Source organism: Gopherus flavomarginatus, chromosome 1 (assembly GCF_025201925.1).
Source record: "Gopherus flavomarginatus isolate rGopFla2 chromosome 1, rGopFla2.mat.asm, whole genome shotgun sequence".
Lineage (NCBI taxonomy): Eukaryota > Metazoa > Chordata > Testudines > Testudinidae > Gopherus > Gopherus flavomarginatus.
In genome coordinates this window covers 344,395,409-344,416,528 of record NC_066617.1, presented here as the reverse complement: position 1 = coordinate 344,416,528, position 21,120 = coordinate 344,395,409, and the positions used below count along the sequence as shown (strand labels likewise).

Genomic DNA, 21,120 nt, shown 5'->3' with positions numbered 1-21,120 from the left:
ATGACCCATTTACTGCACGCCCACCATCTCTATCCAACAGCTCTTCACTGTTGTTGTCACTCTTATGAATGCATCATGACTGGCCAAGCAGTATATTATGAGCACCCAATCTGAACAGGAATCAGAGGTGTGCCAGGGAAAGAAACACCACCAGGCTACTTTTAGCATTCAGAGCAGCTGCACATGGTGGACCATCACTTTTGGACTAGCACTGAGCGGTGGGATTGCATCTTTATGCAGGTCTGGGATGATAAGTAGTGACTGCAGAACTGGAAAGACACCTGGAACTGTGTGCAGAGCTCGCCCCAGCACTGGGTGCAAATACACCAAAATGAGAGCTGCTCTCTCAAAGGAGGAGCGCATGGCAATCATTGTGTGGAAGCTGGCAACTCCAGACTACTACCAGTCAGTCGTGAATCAATTTGTAGTCGGGAAGTCCACGGTTCAGACTGCGTTAATGCAAGTGTGCAGAGCCATTAATCACATCCTGTCACGAAGGACTGTGACTCTTGGCAAAGTGTGTGAAATGGTGGATGGCTTTGCAGCATAGGATTCCCTAATTGTGGTGAGGTGACAGATGGGATGCATATTCCAATTTTAACCCTGGACCATCTTGCGACGGAGTACATCAATAGAAAGGGATACTTCTCTATCGTATTGCACATCACTGTGGCTGTTTCACTGACATCAACGTGGGGTGATCCAGGAAGGTGCATGACATACACATCTTCAGGAATGCTGGCCTTTATGAAAAGCTGCAAGCAGAGGGTTTGTTTCCAGACCAGAAGATTCCAGTGGAGGATGTTGAAATGCCCATAGTGATCCTGGGAGACCCAGCATCCCCCTTATTCCCACGGCTCATGAAGTCTTACATGGGAAATTTGGACATAGCAAGGAGCGCTTCAACAATAGGCTGAGCAGGTACCGGATGATCGTAGAATGTGCCTTTGGCAGATTAAAAACACGCTGGCACTGCCTTTACAGCAGATTAGAAAATATTCCCATGGTCATAGCAGCCTGCAGTGCACTCCCTAATATTTGTGAGGCTAAGGGTGAAAAGTTGCCTCTGGGGTGGAGCACAGAGGCAGATCACCTGGTGGCTGATTTTGAGCAGCCAGACACCAGGGCTATTAGAGGGGCACAATGGGGGGCTGTTCGAATCAGGTAGGCTTTGAGGCACCATTTTGACAATGAGCTCCAGTAACAGGTCTTTCTATACAGTACTCTGCCATGATTTGTTAACTTGCTGCCTTGCATGAAAATATTGATGATTCCTGACCATGATCTGTACTCAGCAAATGATCAAATTGCCACTGTGTATAAATTCCAGCAGCAACTACAGATGTGAAGGAGACAAATAAAGATTGGTTATCTTTCAGAGAGTATGTTTTTATTAAATACCAATTAACAACACACACAAAAGGCTTGGTGGGAAGGGAGATAACAATGAAGGGCAGTGTAGGCTCTTATAGCTGCATGTTAAGTCCAGCTATTGTTTTGGAATCTGTCCGAAGGGGTAGAGTGAACAGGATACGGAGACAGGCTGGGATGTTGCACAGAATGTGTGGGAGGAGTTTGGAAATGGCATGGAAAGTAGTTCTGTATCAGCTGCAGGGGGAGGGAGGGTGTGAGTATGTTCGAATTCAGCCTGCAGCTAGATTAGAGACTTCAACATCTCAGTTTGCTCCTCCTTTCTGTACTATTCCATCATTTTCTTTTCAAGTTTCTCTCTGCACCCCGCGTTCCTGTTTTTTGGCCTCTGAGGATTGGAGCACCTCTGGAAACATGTCCTCTTTGCTCCTCCTTGGTCTCCTCCTTATCTGGCGGAAGTGCTCCGCAGGTGTGTAGGTTTCCTATGAAGGCCACATCTGCAGAAGTACAAGAAACAATAAACAGAAGCAAGATTGTTAGTGCACGCACAGCATCAAATCATTATAGCAAAATGCACCGTTTTTAAAAATATGAATCAGTTTCTCACTGTTCGTTGGCAAGTACACAGTTCGGCGGACACCCTGAACATGGTGAGTTCAGCTCAGGGGGGGAGAGCACTGAAAATGGGGAAAAGAATCTCAGTGTTTTAAAAGGGGATCACTGCAGACGACGAGGGACAAAATTGTAAATTCTGACACCATTTTCCACAGGTGGGGGGTCAATGAAGCTGATATGTCACTCCTGAGCATAAGCAAGGATGCAAGGGTGCATCTCCTGCATGCATGTGGTGTAAGACAAGGTCCCTATGCCGCTCACCTGTGTGCCGCTTTGGTTCCGGCACAAGTGATTGCCGAATGGCATGGGAAAGTTTTCTACAATATGGGGAAGGAACAAGGAAGCCTTGCCAAGGAACTTCCAACAGAAGATTGGCAAGTACATCCAGGAAAGTTTCCTAGAGATCTCTCTGGAAGTTTCCCCTGAAATCTCTCAGTTGTGCATTAACACACTGTTCCACCGCACTGCTTAGCTGCGCAAGGAAATGTGAAGCACACAAACACAGCTAGTCTTGTACATTCTCATCCCTTCACCCTCTTCTAGAATATACAGAGCAAAGGACAGCTCTGCCTCATGTAACCAAGCAGCATCAAAAGATCACTTACCAGACCTCTCCTCTCCTGCCTCATGTGCCCCAGAGACGGACTGCTGGGACTGACTGGACCCCTCCAGAGTGGAAAAAAAGATCCTGACTCACTGCACCACCACATGATCCTGCCATGTGCTCCATATCATCCTCCAACTCGACCTTCTCATCCACGACTTTGTCCTCGGGGTTGAGTCCGCAGCTTCCAGCCCTGCCGAAGTATTCACAGGGCTCTTGGTGGCGGATGTGGGCTTGACACTGAGGATGGCGTCCAGCTCCTTATAGAAGCAGCAGGTCTTCGCTACAGCACCAGATCAACGGTTTGACTCCCTTGCCTTCTGGTACGTGTTAGAGGGCTTATTCCTTCACCCTCTCACTCCCCTGGTCCTCCTCGCATGAACAGAGAGCAACAATACCTGAAGTCCGAAGGTGCAAACAATTTGATGTTTATTGGGGTGAACTTCCAGCAAGCACGATTCCAGTTTCCTTCCTCAGTGTCCCCCTTCCCAGCTCTGACACCACAGACCCTTGCTTGTGTCCCTGTTCCCATTCCCCCACTTAGCAAAACATGATTCCAAGTCCCCGACCTCCATTCCCTGTTCCCATTCCCCCTCCTTACTTCCTGATTGACTGCAGGCTATATAGTAAAACTTGAGTTCTGCTTATTTATACCTTAACCGATCATTTTACTGAAATGTAACTAACCAATTCTAACATATTGTAATATGATTATTTAACCAATTACATCCCACCACCTTAATTGGTTTACACCCAACAAAATTAATTATACAGCAGACAGAAACAATCACAGAACCAGAGAGAGATTATACAGAAAAACAATAGGGAAGTGGAGACTACAGTGATAGAACAATACAGAAATGAGGATTTCACATCCCAGCTATTGATAAGTGAGTTCTTGCCAGACAGGATGCTATCAAACAAAGTTTCCTTTTACATCTTTAGGCTCTTCCCTTTCTCAGGAGGTGATAGGAATACAATCCTGTCCTGATATTCCTAACAGCCCAATAGCACCTTATTTCAATGTGACTAGTTTGGAATGTGAGGATGTGACCATACACTTCCCAGCTTATGGCTGCCTCTGCTGCTCAGTCAAAGGCCTTAGCCTAAAAACAGGGCCTCAGACTGTCAGAGTAAGAGAAGGCCCTTACACAGGCAGACAGTAATTTTGATTCTTTCTTTTATACTTCTATAACTAGCTAAGTGATAAGAATACACCTAAATTCTTAAAGTATAGGCCTTTGCAGACAGGCCTGAATATCGATATCCTAACAGTACGCCTGCCTCAGCTCCTTTATCTTCACATGGCACCAATGTGTGTCTCGTTTGCAGCCCTTATCCAACATGCCAGGAGAAATCTGACCATAGGTATCTAAGTTCCCATAGCTGGAGCGGAGCTGGGGCTGCATAGCCTCTTCTCCCCACAGACCCGGCAGATCCAACAACTCAGGTATGCTTTAAGCAGGAGAGTGCTTGCTTCGTGATCTGCCATGGTCAGCTGGGAAGATGCCATGTGAGCTGTCCACACTGAGCAAACAGGAAGTGGAATTTTAAAAATTCCTGGGCCTTTAAAGGGAGAAGGACAGAAGCCTGTGTACCTGCTGCAGGGCAGCGGAGTTCAAACTGCTGACCAGAGCAGTCAGGATGGGCATTGTGGGATGCCTCCTGGAGGCCATTTACAGCAACATAACCAACCAGTGTCTACACTGACACTTCGTCAATGTAACTTTGCTGTAAAACGCTCTATGCCTCTCATCACAGTGGTTTTACTTTGTTGGCAAAGAGAAGAAATTGGTTGACGGGAGGAGCACTGTAGTGTGTACACCTCTACTGTTTTGTCGATAACAGCTGACTTTTGTCGACAAAAACTCTGCAGTGTAGACAAGCCTAACTCTCTTACTCCCTGCCCTTGGGCTACAGTAGGGAAAGTGGCATTTGGGGGAAATTAGGAATTGGGAGTGTGCATGTGATATTGTGCGAGGATTGTGTGCGTGTGATCCAGTGTGAGGTGTGAGGATTGTAAATAAGTCTGTACATTTTGGCTGAAGTGCATATAATGTAGCTGAGGTGATACTGCCATGGTGACCTTATTTTTGAATGTGTGTGTTTAAATACCCATCCCTAATGTTGCATTTTATGGGGCGAGGGGAGAATCAATTTATTTTTTACAGAAACACAAAAGCATGCAGTTAAGTACTAGCTATTGCAGCAGAAACCACTATGCACTGAAGAAAAAAAGAAAATCTAGAACAAGGCTGGGTTCTTTGAAAATATGCTCACTCTTACTGGCCAAAAACCTAAGAGAGGTGGCATATTTAACTCCTTTGCCCTCTGGTTCCGATTTAATTAAATGAGCCATTGAGCAAACTCTTCCATCTTTTTCGTGGTCAGCAAAAAATAAAGACAAAGCAAAAAAACCTACAGATGTATGCAACTTGAAAGGACATATCTGCCAAGACAGCTACCAATGTTGTCACTAAAATAAGGTAATACCGCACCACTTCTGGTAAGAAGAGAAGCTGGAAATCAAAAGGTCAGCTAGCAAGGTCCATGAAAAGTACCCGCACACAAACCAGATTTCACAATCTCAGATTTAGACAGATGCAGAATTCCTTCCATCATATCAAGAGGGAAATGTTGATTCTCTGGTGCAATCAAAACACAGGGGATCAAAAGTGGTATTAATGAAAATAAAATTGGCTGTTTAGTAAACTTACTGATATTTTCCTCCTTTCATGATATGGGCTTCATTAAAGCGGTACCACTGATGGGCCCCCTTCTCTAAGGTGCTGAGTGACCTCAACATCCAGTTCAGTGAATGGAAGGTAAAAACACCGGGCACTTTAGAGGATTGGATCCTAAAAGAGCAGTATTTAGTAATCTGTTCAGTACTGCTTGATTTTCCATTTGTGGAAGATAATCTCCAAGATAACAATAGGTGTTTACAGCATTTTCAATGGCAATAGTACTTGCTGATCTCCATTAAACTTGTGCATGAGGACAGAAAAGCAGAGTAACCATTTAAAGAGAATTCTTTCAGCTGAGGAAAAGAGGTCCAACAGAAATTTTTTTCATGTCCATTACTGCTTTTTCCACTCATCTCTCAATCATCTGTGTAGTTTTAGCCCAAGAATGAATGAATACATACATACATACATACATACGACGGGCTGGATTACAGAAACCCTCTTTGGGACTGCCACCTGATGTGTCGAGATTACCTCTGAGCCCTGCCTGGTTTGAGACAGACATGCTAGCCTGCTACAAACACAGACCCAGGTCTGAACAACATCCCCCAAAAGCTGCAGGATTAACTGAAAACAGCTTAAGAAGTGTTCCTGTCTCCAATACTCAGATGCCCAGCTTCCAGTGGGGTCCAAACCTCAAATAAATCCATTTTACCCTGTATAAAGCTTATACAGGATAAACTCATAAATTGTTCACCCTCTATAACACTGATAGAGAGATATGCACAGCTGTTTGCTCTCCCTCCCACAGGTATTAATACATACTCTGGGTTAATTAATAAGTAAAAAGTGATTTTATTAAATACAAAAAGTAAGATTTAAGTGGTTTCAAGTAATAACAGACAGAACAAAGTGAATTGCCAAGCAAAATAAAATAAAACATGCAAGGCTAAACCTAATACAGTAAGAAAGTAATTACAGATGAAAAGCTCACCCTCTGAGATGTTTTAATAAGCTTCTATCACAGACTAGACACCTTCCTAGTCTGAGCACAATCCTTTCCTCTGGTACAGCCCTTGTTCCAGCTCAGGTGGTAGCTAGGGGATTTCTCATGACTGCAGCCCCCTTTGTTCCGTTCCACCCTCTTATATATCTTTTGCACAAGGTGGGAATCCTTTGTCCCTCTCTGGGTTCCCACCTCTCCTTCTAAATGGAAAAGCACCAGGTTAAAGATGGATTCCAGTTCAGGTGACATGATCACATGTCACTGTAAGACTTCAAGCCCTCGTTCCTCCCAGCCTGACTCACAGGAAGACCTGAAAGCAAACAGAGCCATCCACAGTCAATTGTCCTGGTTGATGGAAGCCATCGAGATTCCAAACCACCATTAATGGCCCACACTTTGTATAACTACAATAGGACCTCAGAGTTATATTTCATATTTCTAGTTTCAGATACAAGAGTAATACATTTATACAAATAGGATGACCACACTCAGTAGATTATAAGCTTTGTAATAAAACCTTACAAGAAACCTTTTGCATGAAGCATATTCCAGTTACATTATATTTACACTCATTAGCATATTTTCATAAAATCATAAAGAGTGCAATGTCACAATACATACACACACACACACGCAGGCATGCACACATACAAATCAAACATTGGTTAATTTAAGTGGGAGTTGCATGGTCTGAATTGAGGGAATTAATAAGAATTTGATATAATTGCAGTTAAGGTTGTAACGGCGCTTCCAATCTTAGGCATAGTCTAAGCAATGAGACCAGGAATCAGACTGTCTTGTGATCTGGTCCCAGTTCTGAACATGAATAAACCACAACTTCCTTATTTCAACATCCCTATTTGCAGTGGGGGAAGCTATATATTTATATATTTATCTGCCTCATCAGGTTGTTGTGAGAATGAATTCATGAGTGTTTGTGTTGCAGATAGGGATCCTCAGACAGAAGATACTAAAGACATGAAAATCATCATCAGAAAATAGGAACATATGTCAAATTTTCAAACTGCAGCCTAATGTTTAACTACAAATGGCTGAAAGCCTCAAAGAGTCAAGTATCTTCTTCAAATGGAAACAATCAAGTCTTTGTAATAGTAAAACTAGGGGATTTTCTGTTAGCTGTGGAAAGATACCAGCCATGGAAAAAATTACACTCGCCAAAAGAGCACTGAGACTAAACTTAACACAAGCCACAGTATAAAAAAGAAAAAGACCTGTGTTGCTTTTGCCAACTCTTACAATTTTATTGTGAGCATATGCCGTTTGTTTTATAGCCCCAGTTCCTGGAGTTTTGTGATTATGAGAAACTCAGCTTTCATTTAGAAAAAAAAAGTTTCTAGACCTTATTATATTTTGCAGACAAGCTTGAGAACATGAACACTGAATAGAAAAGAAACTAGAAGGAAAAACAAGTGGATCCCTATTTTTTTAAAATCCCATGATTTTTAAGGAAGATGCATGATTTTTTAATACTTTTGGCAATACTTTAAGCTCTTCTTTGGGCAGAGATCATGTCTTCATACAGGTTCACAGAGCATCTTATACAATGGGCCCATGATCTTGACTGAGGCATCTGGATGCTATTGTCATATAAATAATAAATTAATACTAAAAATAATGAAAATGATATTAAAAACTTAACTACAAAGTAGTGGCCATACTTTGAAAGCTATTAATGGTTCTACCAATATCCTCCATTATAGGTACATGAAAATCTATTTCAAACCAGTACACACTTTAAACAAATGTGTAACCAATTTTAAGTACCGAAATAAATGGTCTGATATTCAAAAGTGCTGAGCATCCTCTGACGGAAAACACTCCAATGTTCACACACTACATGCCACTGCAATAATCTTTTACAAAATATGCCTTGTGGGGTATCATTTAAAAACTAATGACTCACTGGTCAATAATACCATGATGAAATGTGCGTAGCAACATTATATGTCAAGTCAGGAATTCCCCCTGAATAATGCTGGTAGCACAGGTTCAAACCCACGAAGCCCCAATAAGGACTGGTCAAGCCAGTCTTAAACACAGAAATGTGTGTTTACCTCAGTTTACATATAAGTTGTGAACAGGATCCTCAGATATCAAGAGGGGGAAAGACAGGAGACAAGAAAAATCTGCTTTTCAGCAAACAGAGGTGGGAAGAAACAGTGTGAGTCCTCTTTCACTGTCGTCTTCTTTACCCTTGGAATTAACTTTAACTGGGGGTAAGGTAACCCTCGGGAAAATGCATTTGAAAGGGTGACTGGACTCTAAAAGTGAGGGGCAAAACCACACCAAGTTCTCTCTCCCTATCATCTCTCTTTTTCACTTAAGATGACAAAAGAAACAGCTGTGGGACTTTGGGAGCAGATCTTGGCCTGAGAGTTGGGTCAGAATTGTTAATGGGAAAACGTGGTAATGGACTTCATCTTGAACAAAATCTAATTTGTTAAGTTTAGTACTAGGAAGCATTTTATCTTTATTTCTCTTGTAACCATTTCTGACTTTATGGCTTATATTTTTACTCAAATAAAACATCTCCCCTTCTAGTTAAATACATGTATTTTATTGTTTTATTAAAATTAATCCAGTCTTGTGAAATATTTGCATAATTTCATTTAAGATAGAAAACTGTTGTATGTTGATCCCCGTAGAGAGGCAATGCACATAATATGGTCTGGTTGTCCAGGAGAAGGCTGAACAGTACAGAACACAGATTTTGGGAAAAATTTGAGACTGGGAGTATGTTGGGATCACTCTGTAATTAGTTACCAAGGCTGGTGGAAGCCAGAGTGTGGCTGGTGTTTGCTGTCAGGCTGCTGGGGTCAGAGTTGCTGGACCAGAGCTGTAGCCATACACACACTCGGGGTGTGACCTGCATGCTGGCAGGCTGTTTGTGAGTGGCCCAGGTGGGAGCTACAGCTGCAAAGCATTGCGAGACACCCCAAGTTGCAGGGCAAGCAGTGACAAAGCACCTCACTGGTCTGGATACTCCCACAAATCCCACAGGCTTCAGTATGAACTGCAGGTACATTTCAGCATCCTGGCCATCAGACTACGTATTTAGGTGTCCAGCTATGGAATTAGTTGCCTGGCTCTAGGTACCCAAGTTTGATATTTTGATTTAAGAGGTCTTTGTTAGAGGAGAAGTCTATATCACTGGGGGTACCAGCTAGTATTTGTCAGTGATCATTCCAGTGCAAGCTATTTTAAGACAGATGTTAAGAGCCAGATATTTCAAGAGTTCAATGTTCACAAACGGGGCCAGATTTTCAGAGGATCAGCTTCCATCGAGGCACCAAATTAAGGTGCTGTGAGAGCAGCTGGGTGCTGAATCCGGCCCTTATTTAGGTGGGCTGAACTCTTGGAAGTTGAACTCTTAAAAGTCTGATCCCAAATGTGGAACCACTTACAAGACTGTTTATTCAGTAACAAAGGAAGCAATGGTGTAGAGATCAAACTAACTCCTATTTCAGCTGTTGGGTTCTGTGTCCCTCTCCAGCTCCTGCTAAATAAACTGTGCTGTTAATCTGGAGGCTGAAGTCTTAAGCCACCACCAAACACTGTACTTGGGATCTCACTGTAGCCTCAAAAAAGGAAATACGTACCCTCAAATCTGGAGAAAAGTTGTCTGTGGAGGTGGAGACAGAATCTGATGACACAACCGAAGCAGATTTTGTATGCACTGACTGGTCCGAGTGAGAGGTGGAAGCACTAGAAAGAGACAAATACACGTCAAACTTGTGCATTTCTGAGTTTAACTAAAGCGAAAAGCTTCAATTTCAAACATTTATATAAGAGATGTTACTGTGTTACTATGCGATTTACCGGCCTGACCATAGATTTACCATGGAAGTAGGGAAAATGAAATCAGAACAAAGGAAAAGTTTCTTCCATCAATTGTAACTTTGTTCCTTTGGGTTTTAATGTAACTCTCATGCACTACAACAGGCTCTTCCCCCTAGATCCTTGTACATCCCTGGTGACATGTAGCACTATTTGAGAAACTATAACATCATGGCAACATCCTGTTTTTCTATATTGCCCCTCCAGTATGGCTGTGCATAAATAAAATTAGTACTGTTGCACTGTGTATTCACACTGAAACATTCCCTTTAACCTTACCAGCTTACACCTAGCATTAGCACTCCTGAAATGCTGTGCAACTGTAGCAAAACATCCTATCTCCAATAGTACTCACAAAGGTCCCAATGCAGCAATCAACTCCGTATGGGTGGAACCTTGTGTCCACATGGAGCCCCACTGACTTCAGTGGAGCTCTGCATAGAGAGAAAGAACTTGCACACATAGCTTGCAGGGGCCAAGCCTAGCTTTGGCCAAGGGCCAAAGTCCAGCCTTAATGTCACCATCAATTGTTATATTAGTTGAGCATGTGACATCACATGCTGGAAACATCTAGGTGCAGGCTTTCGGATAGGTCTGGAGACCTGTTAGTTGTCTCACAGGTTTTTTTTCCCCCCCTGCTACTTGACTCTTTCACTGGTAAAAACAAACAAACATCAAATTACAAAAAACATTCAATTTCCCCGCTTTCAAGTCTGGGGAAATCCTATACTGGTGCCTTCTAAAAAAAAGCGAGGGATTACTACAGCAAATGTGGCTCTGGCTAGGAGTAAATACTTTGGCTACAAGGATAAAAATGCAATGGTAACTTTTTAATCCTACTACTAGGTGATGAATAATTATTTTCACTTGAAGTTTCAGAAATAGACTCAAGAATAAATTATTTAAAATATGAACTTGAGACAAACAATTCAATGTGGTTTATTATTGTGGACTGTTAATCACTTCATTTCCAAACTACTTAGTTCTGGGAATTAATATACACTAAGGCAATGCTGTATTTTGGATGTTATCATAGAACCACTTGTACATCCAGTGTTTCACAGACAGTAAATGAAGCAAAGTCCTGGAAAAAAATAATGTAAAGCCCAATCCCACAACATTCCCTCACTTAGGCATGGCCTTACTTGTGCAAGGCCTTGTCTACACAGCATGCACTGATTTGCTTATACCAGTTTAGTTAAACCAGTGCAAACCCCGTGATGGACCTTCTTAAATCAGTTTAAGCCTGGTTTATATCAGTTTGGCTTGTGCCTTCCAAGTAACCACCCAGGGATTTACAAAGGTTTAACTAATTCGACTGAAAAAAATAATAATCAGACCTTGAGTTCATCTGGTGCGACTTTGTGTGTGGACAAATCTTGAGCAAAGGTTCACAGGATCAGGTCTTTAGACAGACATCAGCTCACTGGCACTGTACGCACCTTGGGCACACAATGCCACCTCTTCTAACCCTCCTCTCTCACCACCTATGCAGACTCCTCCCCATCAGCATCAACATTTCAGTTATGGGAGTCATCCCATAAAGTGTCACTTTTATGCAAAAGTCCCCACCATTAATATCACTTCCAGTTCTCCTTTCTTCAATTCTTTGCATCTGAGTCCAGACCTATATGGCAGGTGCCAGATTCTCCACTGACTTGCATTTTGGGTCCACCTATGCAAAGTGTAAGTAAAATGCTATCAAATCTGGCTGGTAGAGTTTTAGGCTCATTTTGCACAGGGAGAAATGACTACCTAAGGGACAAGACAGTGGACGTTCAGTTGAGATTGTAAGAGCACTTGGTATTTGTTGATCATGCTTAGTCCCAAATGGTTTTTAATGCAGGTAAATGTTTGCACATTCTAAGCGAAATTTTCAAAAGTGCCAATCGATCATTGGTCTAACATCAGGGACAGCAGAGTGAGTCCAACATGAGCACTTTTGAAAGACCTACCCTGCATACACAGCAAACACCACTTATGACATAGCTGGATTAGGCAGCTCTGAAGAGTCTACATAGGTTGCATGTGTTTGGCTCAGTGCCTCTATTCACCTCATCAGTCATTAATACTAAACTGAAATGAAGCTAAGGAACCAACACTGACTTAACAAAGAACTTAAACTCAGTTGGCTCATGACATTCTTCCTCCTATCAGTACCAGTCAGGTTTGGGTTGACATGGCTCTGTTGAGCAAATTAATTAACCTGATGTCCCTTTACACACCACATTTATTACCTTCAGTGGTTTAGCTAACCTGGAGTTCTCCTATGTGAAAAAAACTGAAGCCATGTGGCCTAATACTCCTTGAAGGAAAAGATAGTTCTGCAGCTAATATACAGACCAGGAATGAAGAACTGAGATCTGTTCTTAGGTCTGCCACAGATATTGTTTGAGATTTGGACAAATTATTTAACCTCTCTGTGTTGTCGTCTCTCCAGCGTACGAAAGCCTTTGCCACCCTGAGATTAGACCACTATACAGCACTCTGCTTGGGCCCATTCAGAAGCTGCGCTTAGGCTGAAACATGGCAAATTACTTATCAGGGCTGGATTTCCAATTAGGTACAGTAGGCATGTGCCTAGGGGCACCAGCATTTTAGGGGTGCCTAAAAGCTAATACACACAGCTCTCCCGCGGGTAACCAGGTTCCTGGCACGGGTTGGTGGCTGCTCAGCATGTGGGGCTGGAGCAGGATGAGCGTCCAAGTCAGCCTGGGGGCGCCATGAGCCGCGGATGGTCGGGGCAGCTGCTGAAGGAGCTAGGAGCATCCCAGCCCTTTCCCAATCTCGTCCGCCCGCTGCCCCTGCCCCATGCAGGGGAGAGAGAGGGAGGGGCGTGGAGAGCACCCCGTTTACCTGCACAGGCAGACTGGGCTGCGGGAGAGATGGAAGACACCCAGGGACCATTCGCCTTGTGGAGAGGTACAGTCCCCCCTTGCATCTTGCCTGGGACAGGTGGGCTGCGCCCCAGCTCAGGCAGGGAGCACCATGCATGGCAGAGGGTCTTGTGCCTTCCTAGGGAGGCTGTGTTTATATTTCTTTTCATTTTATTTTTTACAGAAAACACAAAGGTCAGCTGTGGGCCAGGGGGGACGGGGATGCTGAAGAAGATGCTGTGCCTAGTGACGCATAAGATGTAAATCCAGCCCTGTCTGGTATATGGTGTTTTGCACTGGAAGCACATTATACCAGTGTTCTGGGAGCTGCACTGGCAGTCTGTGGGCATCTGGGTTCAGTTCAAGATGTTTGTTTGAACCATTAAATGACATGGGTCTAGGCTACGCAGCAGACTCCCTCTCTTCTTGCTCCACACTACTGCAGTTACAATCAGTGGAGACACTCAAGGTGGAGATTCCTTAATACGGAACAGAGAGAGCTGCTGCCCGGGCACACTCTACGAGGGTCCTTAGATTCTGCAATGCGCCTTCACTCCCAGGGATTTGTTTGCCTTCCAGACCCACTGTAAAACTGTTCATTTTTGCAGGTATTTAAGGAGGGGCTGAGACGAGGATGTCAAGGATGAATTTGTTACCTGGGGAATAATGGCAATATGGGATGGGGTGAATTGTGACTGTACGGATGGGTGGCTGTAGATTTTAATGGTCCTGTGTAATTGCTGGTTTTGAAAATTGGAAGGGGAACCCAAAAAATGGGATGGCCATGTATGTGTAAGAACTCTAACAGCAAGACCTCAGCAGGTGTAAATCAGCACAGCTCCACTGTAGTCAATGGGGCTACGTCACCATGGGGATACTTAGATTTCTGACCCCTCACTAGGATGCTGAGCACCTACATTCACTGATGTTTTCAAAATACCTGGAGCTCTTTGGAAGTGCTAAGTATTATATTACTGATCCTTTAGAATACACCTCAGTCTCCCAAGTACCTCCTAACCTCTGCTCCCCCCAAGCTCCAAAACTCAGCTGCTTTGCCTACTTCCTTTTTGCTACCACTATTAAATGGGAACAGAGCTCCCCCAAAGTGATTCAAAGGCACTGCTGAGGAAATGTCCAAGAATGACTCTTCAGAGTATTCTTGCTATTTCGATCCTAATTTGTTCCTGCAATCACAAGCAGTTTGGGGGTATGCCTACCACCGATGTACAGTCTACTCCTCATCCTGATAATTATATTTTACATTGGCAGAACAGTTAAATGCATTCCTAAAGACCAGGTTTCTAACTATAAATTAGACCAAGATTTGTCCAGAGGATGGAGTCTGCAATGCCCTCTTTTACTATTTACCCTCATTATTGAGCCCTGGGCTATGGGGAGCAGATATATGCAATTAATAAGGGAATTATAATGAGAACTAAATTCAGTGGCTCAGCTGTTGGTAGGGTGCCGATCATTACTAGGATTACCCACAAGAGGCTAGATGCCTTCCAAACATAATAAGATGCAGTCCTTGCTCCAAAGAACTCACAATCTAAAAAAGCAAGCCACATACAAACGGTGAAGGACAGAAATAAAACATACATTTTTAAAAATCTCTGTATTATCAGTTATTTGCTTTGCCCATTATTAGTTCATGGGCGGGTTGGGCCCCCCAGACTCATTCAATAGGGGCATTCCATGTGCAGAAGAAAGCATCGATTCTGTTTGGAAGAAGCATACAATCTGGCAGTGTGAAGATGGGAAGATGCAATAAGGAATAAGAGCAGATAAGGAAGGAAGGAAATAGAAGCTGAAGTTAGTCAAACTATGACGGACCTTAAAGGTGAAAAAAAAATGTAAACTTGATGCAGATTGCCACACTATTTAAGCAGTAATGAAATCTCATCCCATATAGTACCTAGCCTTCGCCTGTAGCAGGCAAATTGATCTATTTGGATATCTTTTGTACTTAAATAGTCTGAAATTTAGATTTTTCGAAAAAGGAAATAGATATCCTAGGGGAATTCCAGAAAGGTTTCTTCTGTGAAAATAAAACCTATGTTTTCTTTTTTCACATCCCAAGTATACAACATAACCTTTCCTCGCAGGTCATGGGTTTTGAAAATAAAGTTGTGGCAACAAATTTTACCGAGTTATATGAAGCTCAAGCACTGTGACAACTTTTGGCAAGAATTTAGAATAAAGTCATAACACTACCTTGTCCCTGTGAGAAACTGGGTAAGATGAATCAGCCACCAGGACTTGTAATTACTATAATGGTAATTTCGTAAGCAGCATCTTAATTGTTTCCACCTCTTGATCAACAGAAACACAGGAAAGCACACAAGTGGCAGACCAATAGCCTCAACCAACCCTGTGCAGCTTGGGATGGGGTGTTTCCCAAGGAAACCGTCCAAAACTTTCTTTTTCTGCTATACTTGTTCAGCCTCTGAAGGGTGAGAGTGGGACAGATGCCTCTGTCTCTATGAAATAAAAAATAATGGCCAAAATTTTCAAACTTGGGTACCTAATATTAGTCTGTTAAATCCTTATTTATGCTCCTAAATATAAGTTTGACTTGATTTTCAAAGGGGTTGAGCATCTGCAATTCCTAGTGAACTCAATGGGATGGGTGGGGGTGGTCAGCACCTCTGAAAATAGGGCCACTTTCATTTAGGGTGACTGAATAATGTGTTGGGTACCAAATTTAGTGTCCTAAGCTTGAAAATCTTTGCCAGGCTCATTCTCATGAGGAAAGCAAGCAAAATAACCTCATAGGACGCCAGATTGATGCGCCAATGCTTTCTTTATGAATGTTCCTGCCTGCTGCTGCAATGAATAGCTGCTTTTTGCTTGCAGAGGTGTGCCAGCTGCTCGAATACTAATTGGTATAAGCTGCTCACACATTTTCACTTCATCAAACTGTAAATTTTCTTTCTGCAGCCACTGAACTGATATGGAAAACAAGTGATAAAATGCAGCACTGTGCTCTGTTGTTTCAGCTGCAGAGGTCATAAAGGAGAGAAGCACTGCAGAATATACTTTCCATTTCCTCTCTTCCTGTTTTTCTCAAAGTTTCTCTTTATGTGCAATCAATCCTGAAAATGCAAGGTGAAAACTGCAAATTAATCATGACTAGTGGCAAAAACAATTTAATTTGGAAATTCCAAATGCCAGAAATCTGGCATCCAATTGGTTTGAATTTTGTAGTCGGGCCATGCATAGGAGCACTTCCAGTACCTCATGTACCTTCTTTTAAAGCATAAATAAACAGAGTTACTGAGCACTCCCTGCTCATTTTCAGCATCCAAGATGGCAACACTTCCCTTTCAACACTCTTCCCTGCTCCTCTCTCTCCTTCACAGAAGGAAAAAGAAATACTGAAGAAAGTTTGGGTCATAGCAGAACAGAACCCATTCCTCCGAGATATCGCTACTCCTCTCCATCCAGCCAACGCTGACCAGAAGACAAGAAGTCCACCTTGCTGTTCAATACATGTTTCCCATTCAGCAGTTTACTAAGGGCCTAAACATGAGGTGGGCAAACTTTTTGGCCTGAGAGCCGCATCGGGTTTTGAAAATTGTATGGAGGGCCAGTTAGGGGAGGGGGTCGTGGCCTGGCCCCCATCCCTATCCACTCCCCTCCCTGGGACTCCTGCCCCATCCAATCCACCCTGATTCCTGATGGTTCCACAGGGACCCCTGCCCCATCCACGCCCCCCTGCCCCCTGACTTCCCCTGAAATCCCTGCCCCTGACTGCCCCCCACTACCCCATCCAACCCCCCCTCTCATTCCTGACAGCCCCCTGGGGACCCCTGCCCCATCCAACCACCCCTTCTCCCTGTCCCCTGACTACTCCCCGCCGCCCCATCCAACTCCCCCTCCTTCCTGACTGCCCCCCCAGTACCCTTGCCCCCATCCAATCCCCTTGTTCCCTGCCCCCTGACCACCTTGACCCCTATTCACACCCCTGCCCCCTGATCACCCCACCAAACTCCCCTGTCCTCTATCCAACCCCCAGCTCCCTGCCCCTTACCGCGCTGCCTGGAGCACCGGTGGCTGGTGGCGCTACAGCTGTGCCGCCCAGCTGGAACCAGCCATGCCATCACCACCATGCAGCACAGAGCACCAGATCAGGCCGGGCTCTGCAGTTGCACTGCCCAGAGGCTCACAGCTCCGCCCACTCGGCGTATTGCACAGGCGGCAGAGCGAGCTGAGGCTGCGGGGGAAGGGGAACTGCAGGGGGAGGACCGGAGGTAGCCTCCTGGGCCAGGAGCTCAGGGGCCGGGCAAGAGGGTCCCACGGGCTGGATGTGGCCCGTAGTTTGCCCACCTCTGGCCTAAACCCTCATTCACGCAAGGATCCCAGTGACTATGCAGCACCCCTTAATGGCACAATTCTGCAAAGTACTGAAACAGATGCTTGCTTGGCCTATCGGCAGGAGTAGACTGTTTGTGCCTGCGTAAGGGCTGCAGAATAGGATCCCAAACTACAACATTTAAAGATTACTATTTTAATTGATTTGTAGACATTAACACCTAAAAGCCACAAGTGAGATTTGGGCCCCACTGTGCTAGGCACTGTGCATACACAGTGCAACAGGCAGTCTGGGCCCTAAAGAACTCTCTCAGTCTTAACCAGGGGTTTTCACAACAAATTTTTCCGTGGCCTCAGAGTGCGGCCACCAACGCTTGCTGTGACAATTTTTCCTAAAATACTTCATTAACTTTAGAAAAAAGAAAAATTAGCACGGGTACATGTCCAAATCATTGTAATCTATCTATGCAGGGTGGGTTTTTTTTTCTTTTTTGTTTTTAACAGACTCAGTAATAAAAATAGTGTATAGTTGTCTCTCGTCTTTATTGGACCTAAACGGAATAGAAACACAAATAAAGTGCTTTGATCATTCTTGTCATTTTTCTTATTGTTTCTGTTGCTTTTTTTGGTTGCTTTTTTTTTTTTTTTTAAAGACTTGCTAGCTACTAAGTGTGCTGTGAAAAGTTATATTAACAAACATACCAGTATCACTTTTCACAACAGACTTATTAAGCCCGGTGACAAATTAAGCCTTGGATAGGGAGGTAGGTACAGAGACAGCAGGGGCTAGGGGCGATGGGGCACTGGGGGAGGCAGTGGGGGGCAAAGGTGATGGGGAAAATGAGCTTGGGGCCAGAGCCCATCACCATACAGCCAGGGTATGGAGCCCAAAGCCCCATGCCCAGGAGACAGAGCCTGAAGCCCCGTGGCTGGAGCCTGCCACCTGAGGGCTGAAGCCCAATCCCACTGCCCCTGGGAAGGTGAGGAACTCACTGGCTGCCTGTACCTCCAGCTTGTATCTCTCCAAAGCGGGGCAGGGCCCAAACACTCCTGGTGGCCCCTGGGGACGGGCCAATGCTTTGCGTCTGCCCCGCCCCCCTAATCACTGCCCAGGAGGCTGTGGCCGTAAGAAAAGCCCCTGGTGGCCGCATGTGAGAAACACTGGTCTAAACAGAGAAGACAGACAAAGGAACCATTTTCCCCCATTCACTGATGAGTCAGACTTGAATCTTCACACCAAAATGGACCAAAAAAACAGATTATCCTACCAACAACAGAATGCACATACAGACCGTAACTTAATCTATTATACATTTATATAAAACGTACGCACATACAAAAGCTCAGCATATTGTATTTATACTGTACATGTACCCAGTATACAACTGACTACATTTAAGAGTTACCTAGAAGTCATGATTTCTCTTAACACTGTTAGATACTACTTTATCTTCTGCTCGACTTAACACATCTCAGGAAAAAAGCCACAGACAAATATATTTTTGAAATAAGAGACAGATAATTGGCAGGTGCCCTCTGGCACTCAGAAGAGGCAGATAGTTATATAACATAGGACTGTAGCCTTCCCCTTCAAAAGTTTTGGCCATGTCACAGTGCTAAACAATCTTAAAAGAAGCCACTTCAGCACACAAATCATTGTGCGTGTGTGTGACAGACTTAAAATAGCCCCCGCGATACCTGCCTGAATAAGAAAGATTCACTTCTGTTGCCAAGCAAACCAGGGTTTAAATCTGACTTCAGTGTTCCAAGCAAAGAAAATGTCACTTTCTATAAAGTTGATTCTTTTAAATAGCGTCCTGAGCTGAATATATAGTACATGTTTTCCCATTAGCAATAAAGAGAGTGCCCTATATTTTGACCGTGAACAAGCTTTTCTAGGAATGCAAATTTTGCTCTCAATAGTTACACAATGGACTACAGTCTCACCAGCATTGCTCATTCTCAATTAGTCATTCTTTTATTTTTTTTTTTTTTAACCAAGATTCACAAAACGCCTGCAGCACTGGCTAAACAACAGGCCAATTGTCTGAGATATTAGCAAGATTCCAAGGACAGAAAGCCAACACCCAAAGCCTAACTGAAAAGCACCACATAATTAATAACAACAAGCAGCCCTCGGTATCACGCTTTCCTGAGTTAAACAGCCCAGAAGGTAAAAACAGAAGAATACAAGTGTCATAGGCCCAAATCAAAAACATCACGTGGAAGACGACGACATCATGATCTGTATTCATGAGAGAAACAAAAGAGGAATCCGCCTAGTATTTTCCTCTCTAAGGGCGTGGCTACCCTGGAGAATTGTAGCGCCGGTGCTGGCTTTACAGCGCTGCAACTCACACAACGTCCACACTTGCAAGGCACATCCAGCGCTGTATCTCCCTGGATACAGCGCTGGCTGTACTCTACCTCTGCCTGGGGAATAACGACTGCAGCGCTGGTGATGAAGCGCTGCTCCGCCAGTGTGGCCACCAAAAGCGCTGTTATTGGCCTATAGAGGTATTTGGAGGTATCCCAGAATGCCTGTTTAGCCACTCTGCTCATCAGTTCGAACTCTACTGCCCTGGCCTCAGGTGACCCGCCCTTTAAATGCCCCGCGAATTTTAAAAATCCCCTTCCTGTTTGCTCAGCCAGGTGTGGAGTGCAATCAAACAGTGAATCTTTGCAGGTGACCATGCCTCCACGCGCCAAACAAGCCCCAGCATGGAGCTGGCAAATTGCTGGATCTCATCAGTGTTTGCGGGGAGGAAGCTGTGCAGTCCCAGCTGTGCTCCAGCCATAGGAATTACAATACCTATGGGCAGATATCAAGGGCTGTGCTCGAAAGAGGCCATGACAGGGACGTGCTGCAGTGCATGGTTAAAGTGAAGGAGTTGCGGAGTGCCTATTACAAAGCCTGCGAGGGAAACCACCGCTCTGGTGCTGCCCCCACGACCTGCCGTTTTTACAAAGAGCTGGACGCAATACTTGGGGGTGACCCCACCGCCAATCCGAGGACCACGATGGACACTTCAGAGCAGGGGGGAGGAAACCGAGAGTGAGGGTACTGGGGTGGGGGGAGACACCCCGGAGTCCCAGGAAGCATGCAGCCAGGAGCTCTTCTCAAGCCAGGAGGAAGGCAGCCAGTCGCAGCAGGCAGTACTTGGTGAAGGACAAGCAGAGGAGTGGGTTCCTGGTAAGCGGCTTTTATTTTCAGAATGGAAATGTTTCGGGAGAGGAGGGATGGTTAGGGCTGCATGCATGCATGCCTAGATGTGGAATAGCCCATTGATGTGGTCTATCACGTCGCTGTAATCGGCCTTGGTAATCTCTTCAAAAGTTTCAGCCAGAGCATGGGCAATGCGCTTGCGCAAGTTTATTGTGAGAGCCACTGTGGTCATTGTCCCAGTCAAGCTAACGCGTCCATGCCACTGTGCCGTGAGAGATGGGGGAACCATTGCTGCATACAGGCAAGCTGCATAGGGGCCAGGGCGGAATCCACATTGCTGTAGAAGACCATCCCGCTCTTCCCAGGTGACCTGCAGCAGCAAGATATCTTCCAGGATTAACTCCTGTGGAAAATGTTGGGACACTGTTCAGTGTAGGTGCCCCCTGCAGCTGTTTGCTTTCCCCAACGCACAGAAACCCCAGTACAGCCCTGAAGCAATCAGTCCCCCTTACTCACCATTTCGGGGCTCCTGTGGGTTATGTGCGCTCTCTTTGGTATGGGAAAATTATGCTATTGTGAAGACTGTAAACTCCTTCACTGTGTGGGAAAAACTATCTGAT

The 21,120-nt window shown here is 44.5% G+C and overlaps 1 protein-coding gene and 1 long non-coding RNA gene across 2 annotated transcripts in view; both read right to left on the bottom strand.

The window, feature by feature from the left end:
* Window positions 1-21,120, bottom strand: part of MTMR2 (myotubularin related protein 2) — a 93,751-nt gene that overhangs the window by 44,442 nt on the left and 28,189 nt on the right. The window contains exon 2 of the mRNA XM_050941314.1: window positions 9,904-10,009. Within this exon, the coding sequence (XP_050797271.1) occupies window positions 9,904-10,009 (106 nt within the window). The remainder of the gene's footprint in view (window positions 1-9,903; window positions 10,010-21,120) is intronic.
* On the bottom strand, window positions 1,425-5,440 carry LOC127046027 (uncharacterized). The gene is made up of 3 exons (XR_007772907.1): window positions 5,308-5,440; window positions 2,592-2,988; window positions 1,425-1,868 (listed from the first exon to the last, which is right to left on the bottom strand). It is a non-coding gene; the product is annotated as an uncharacterized LOC127046027 (long non-coding RNA).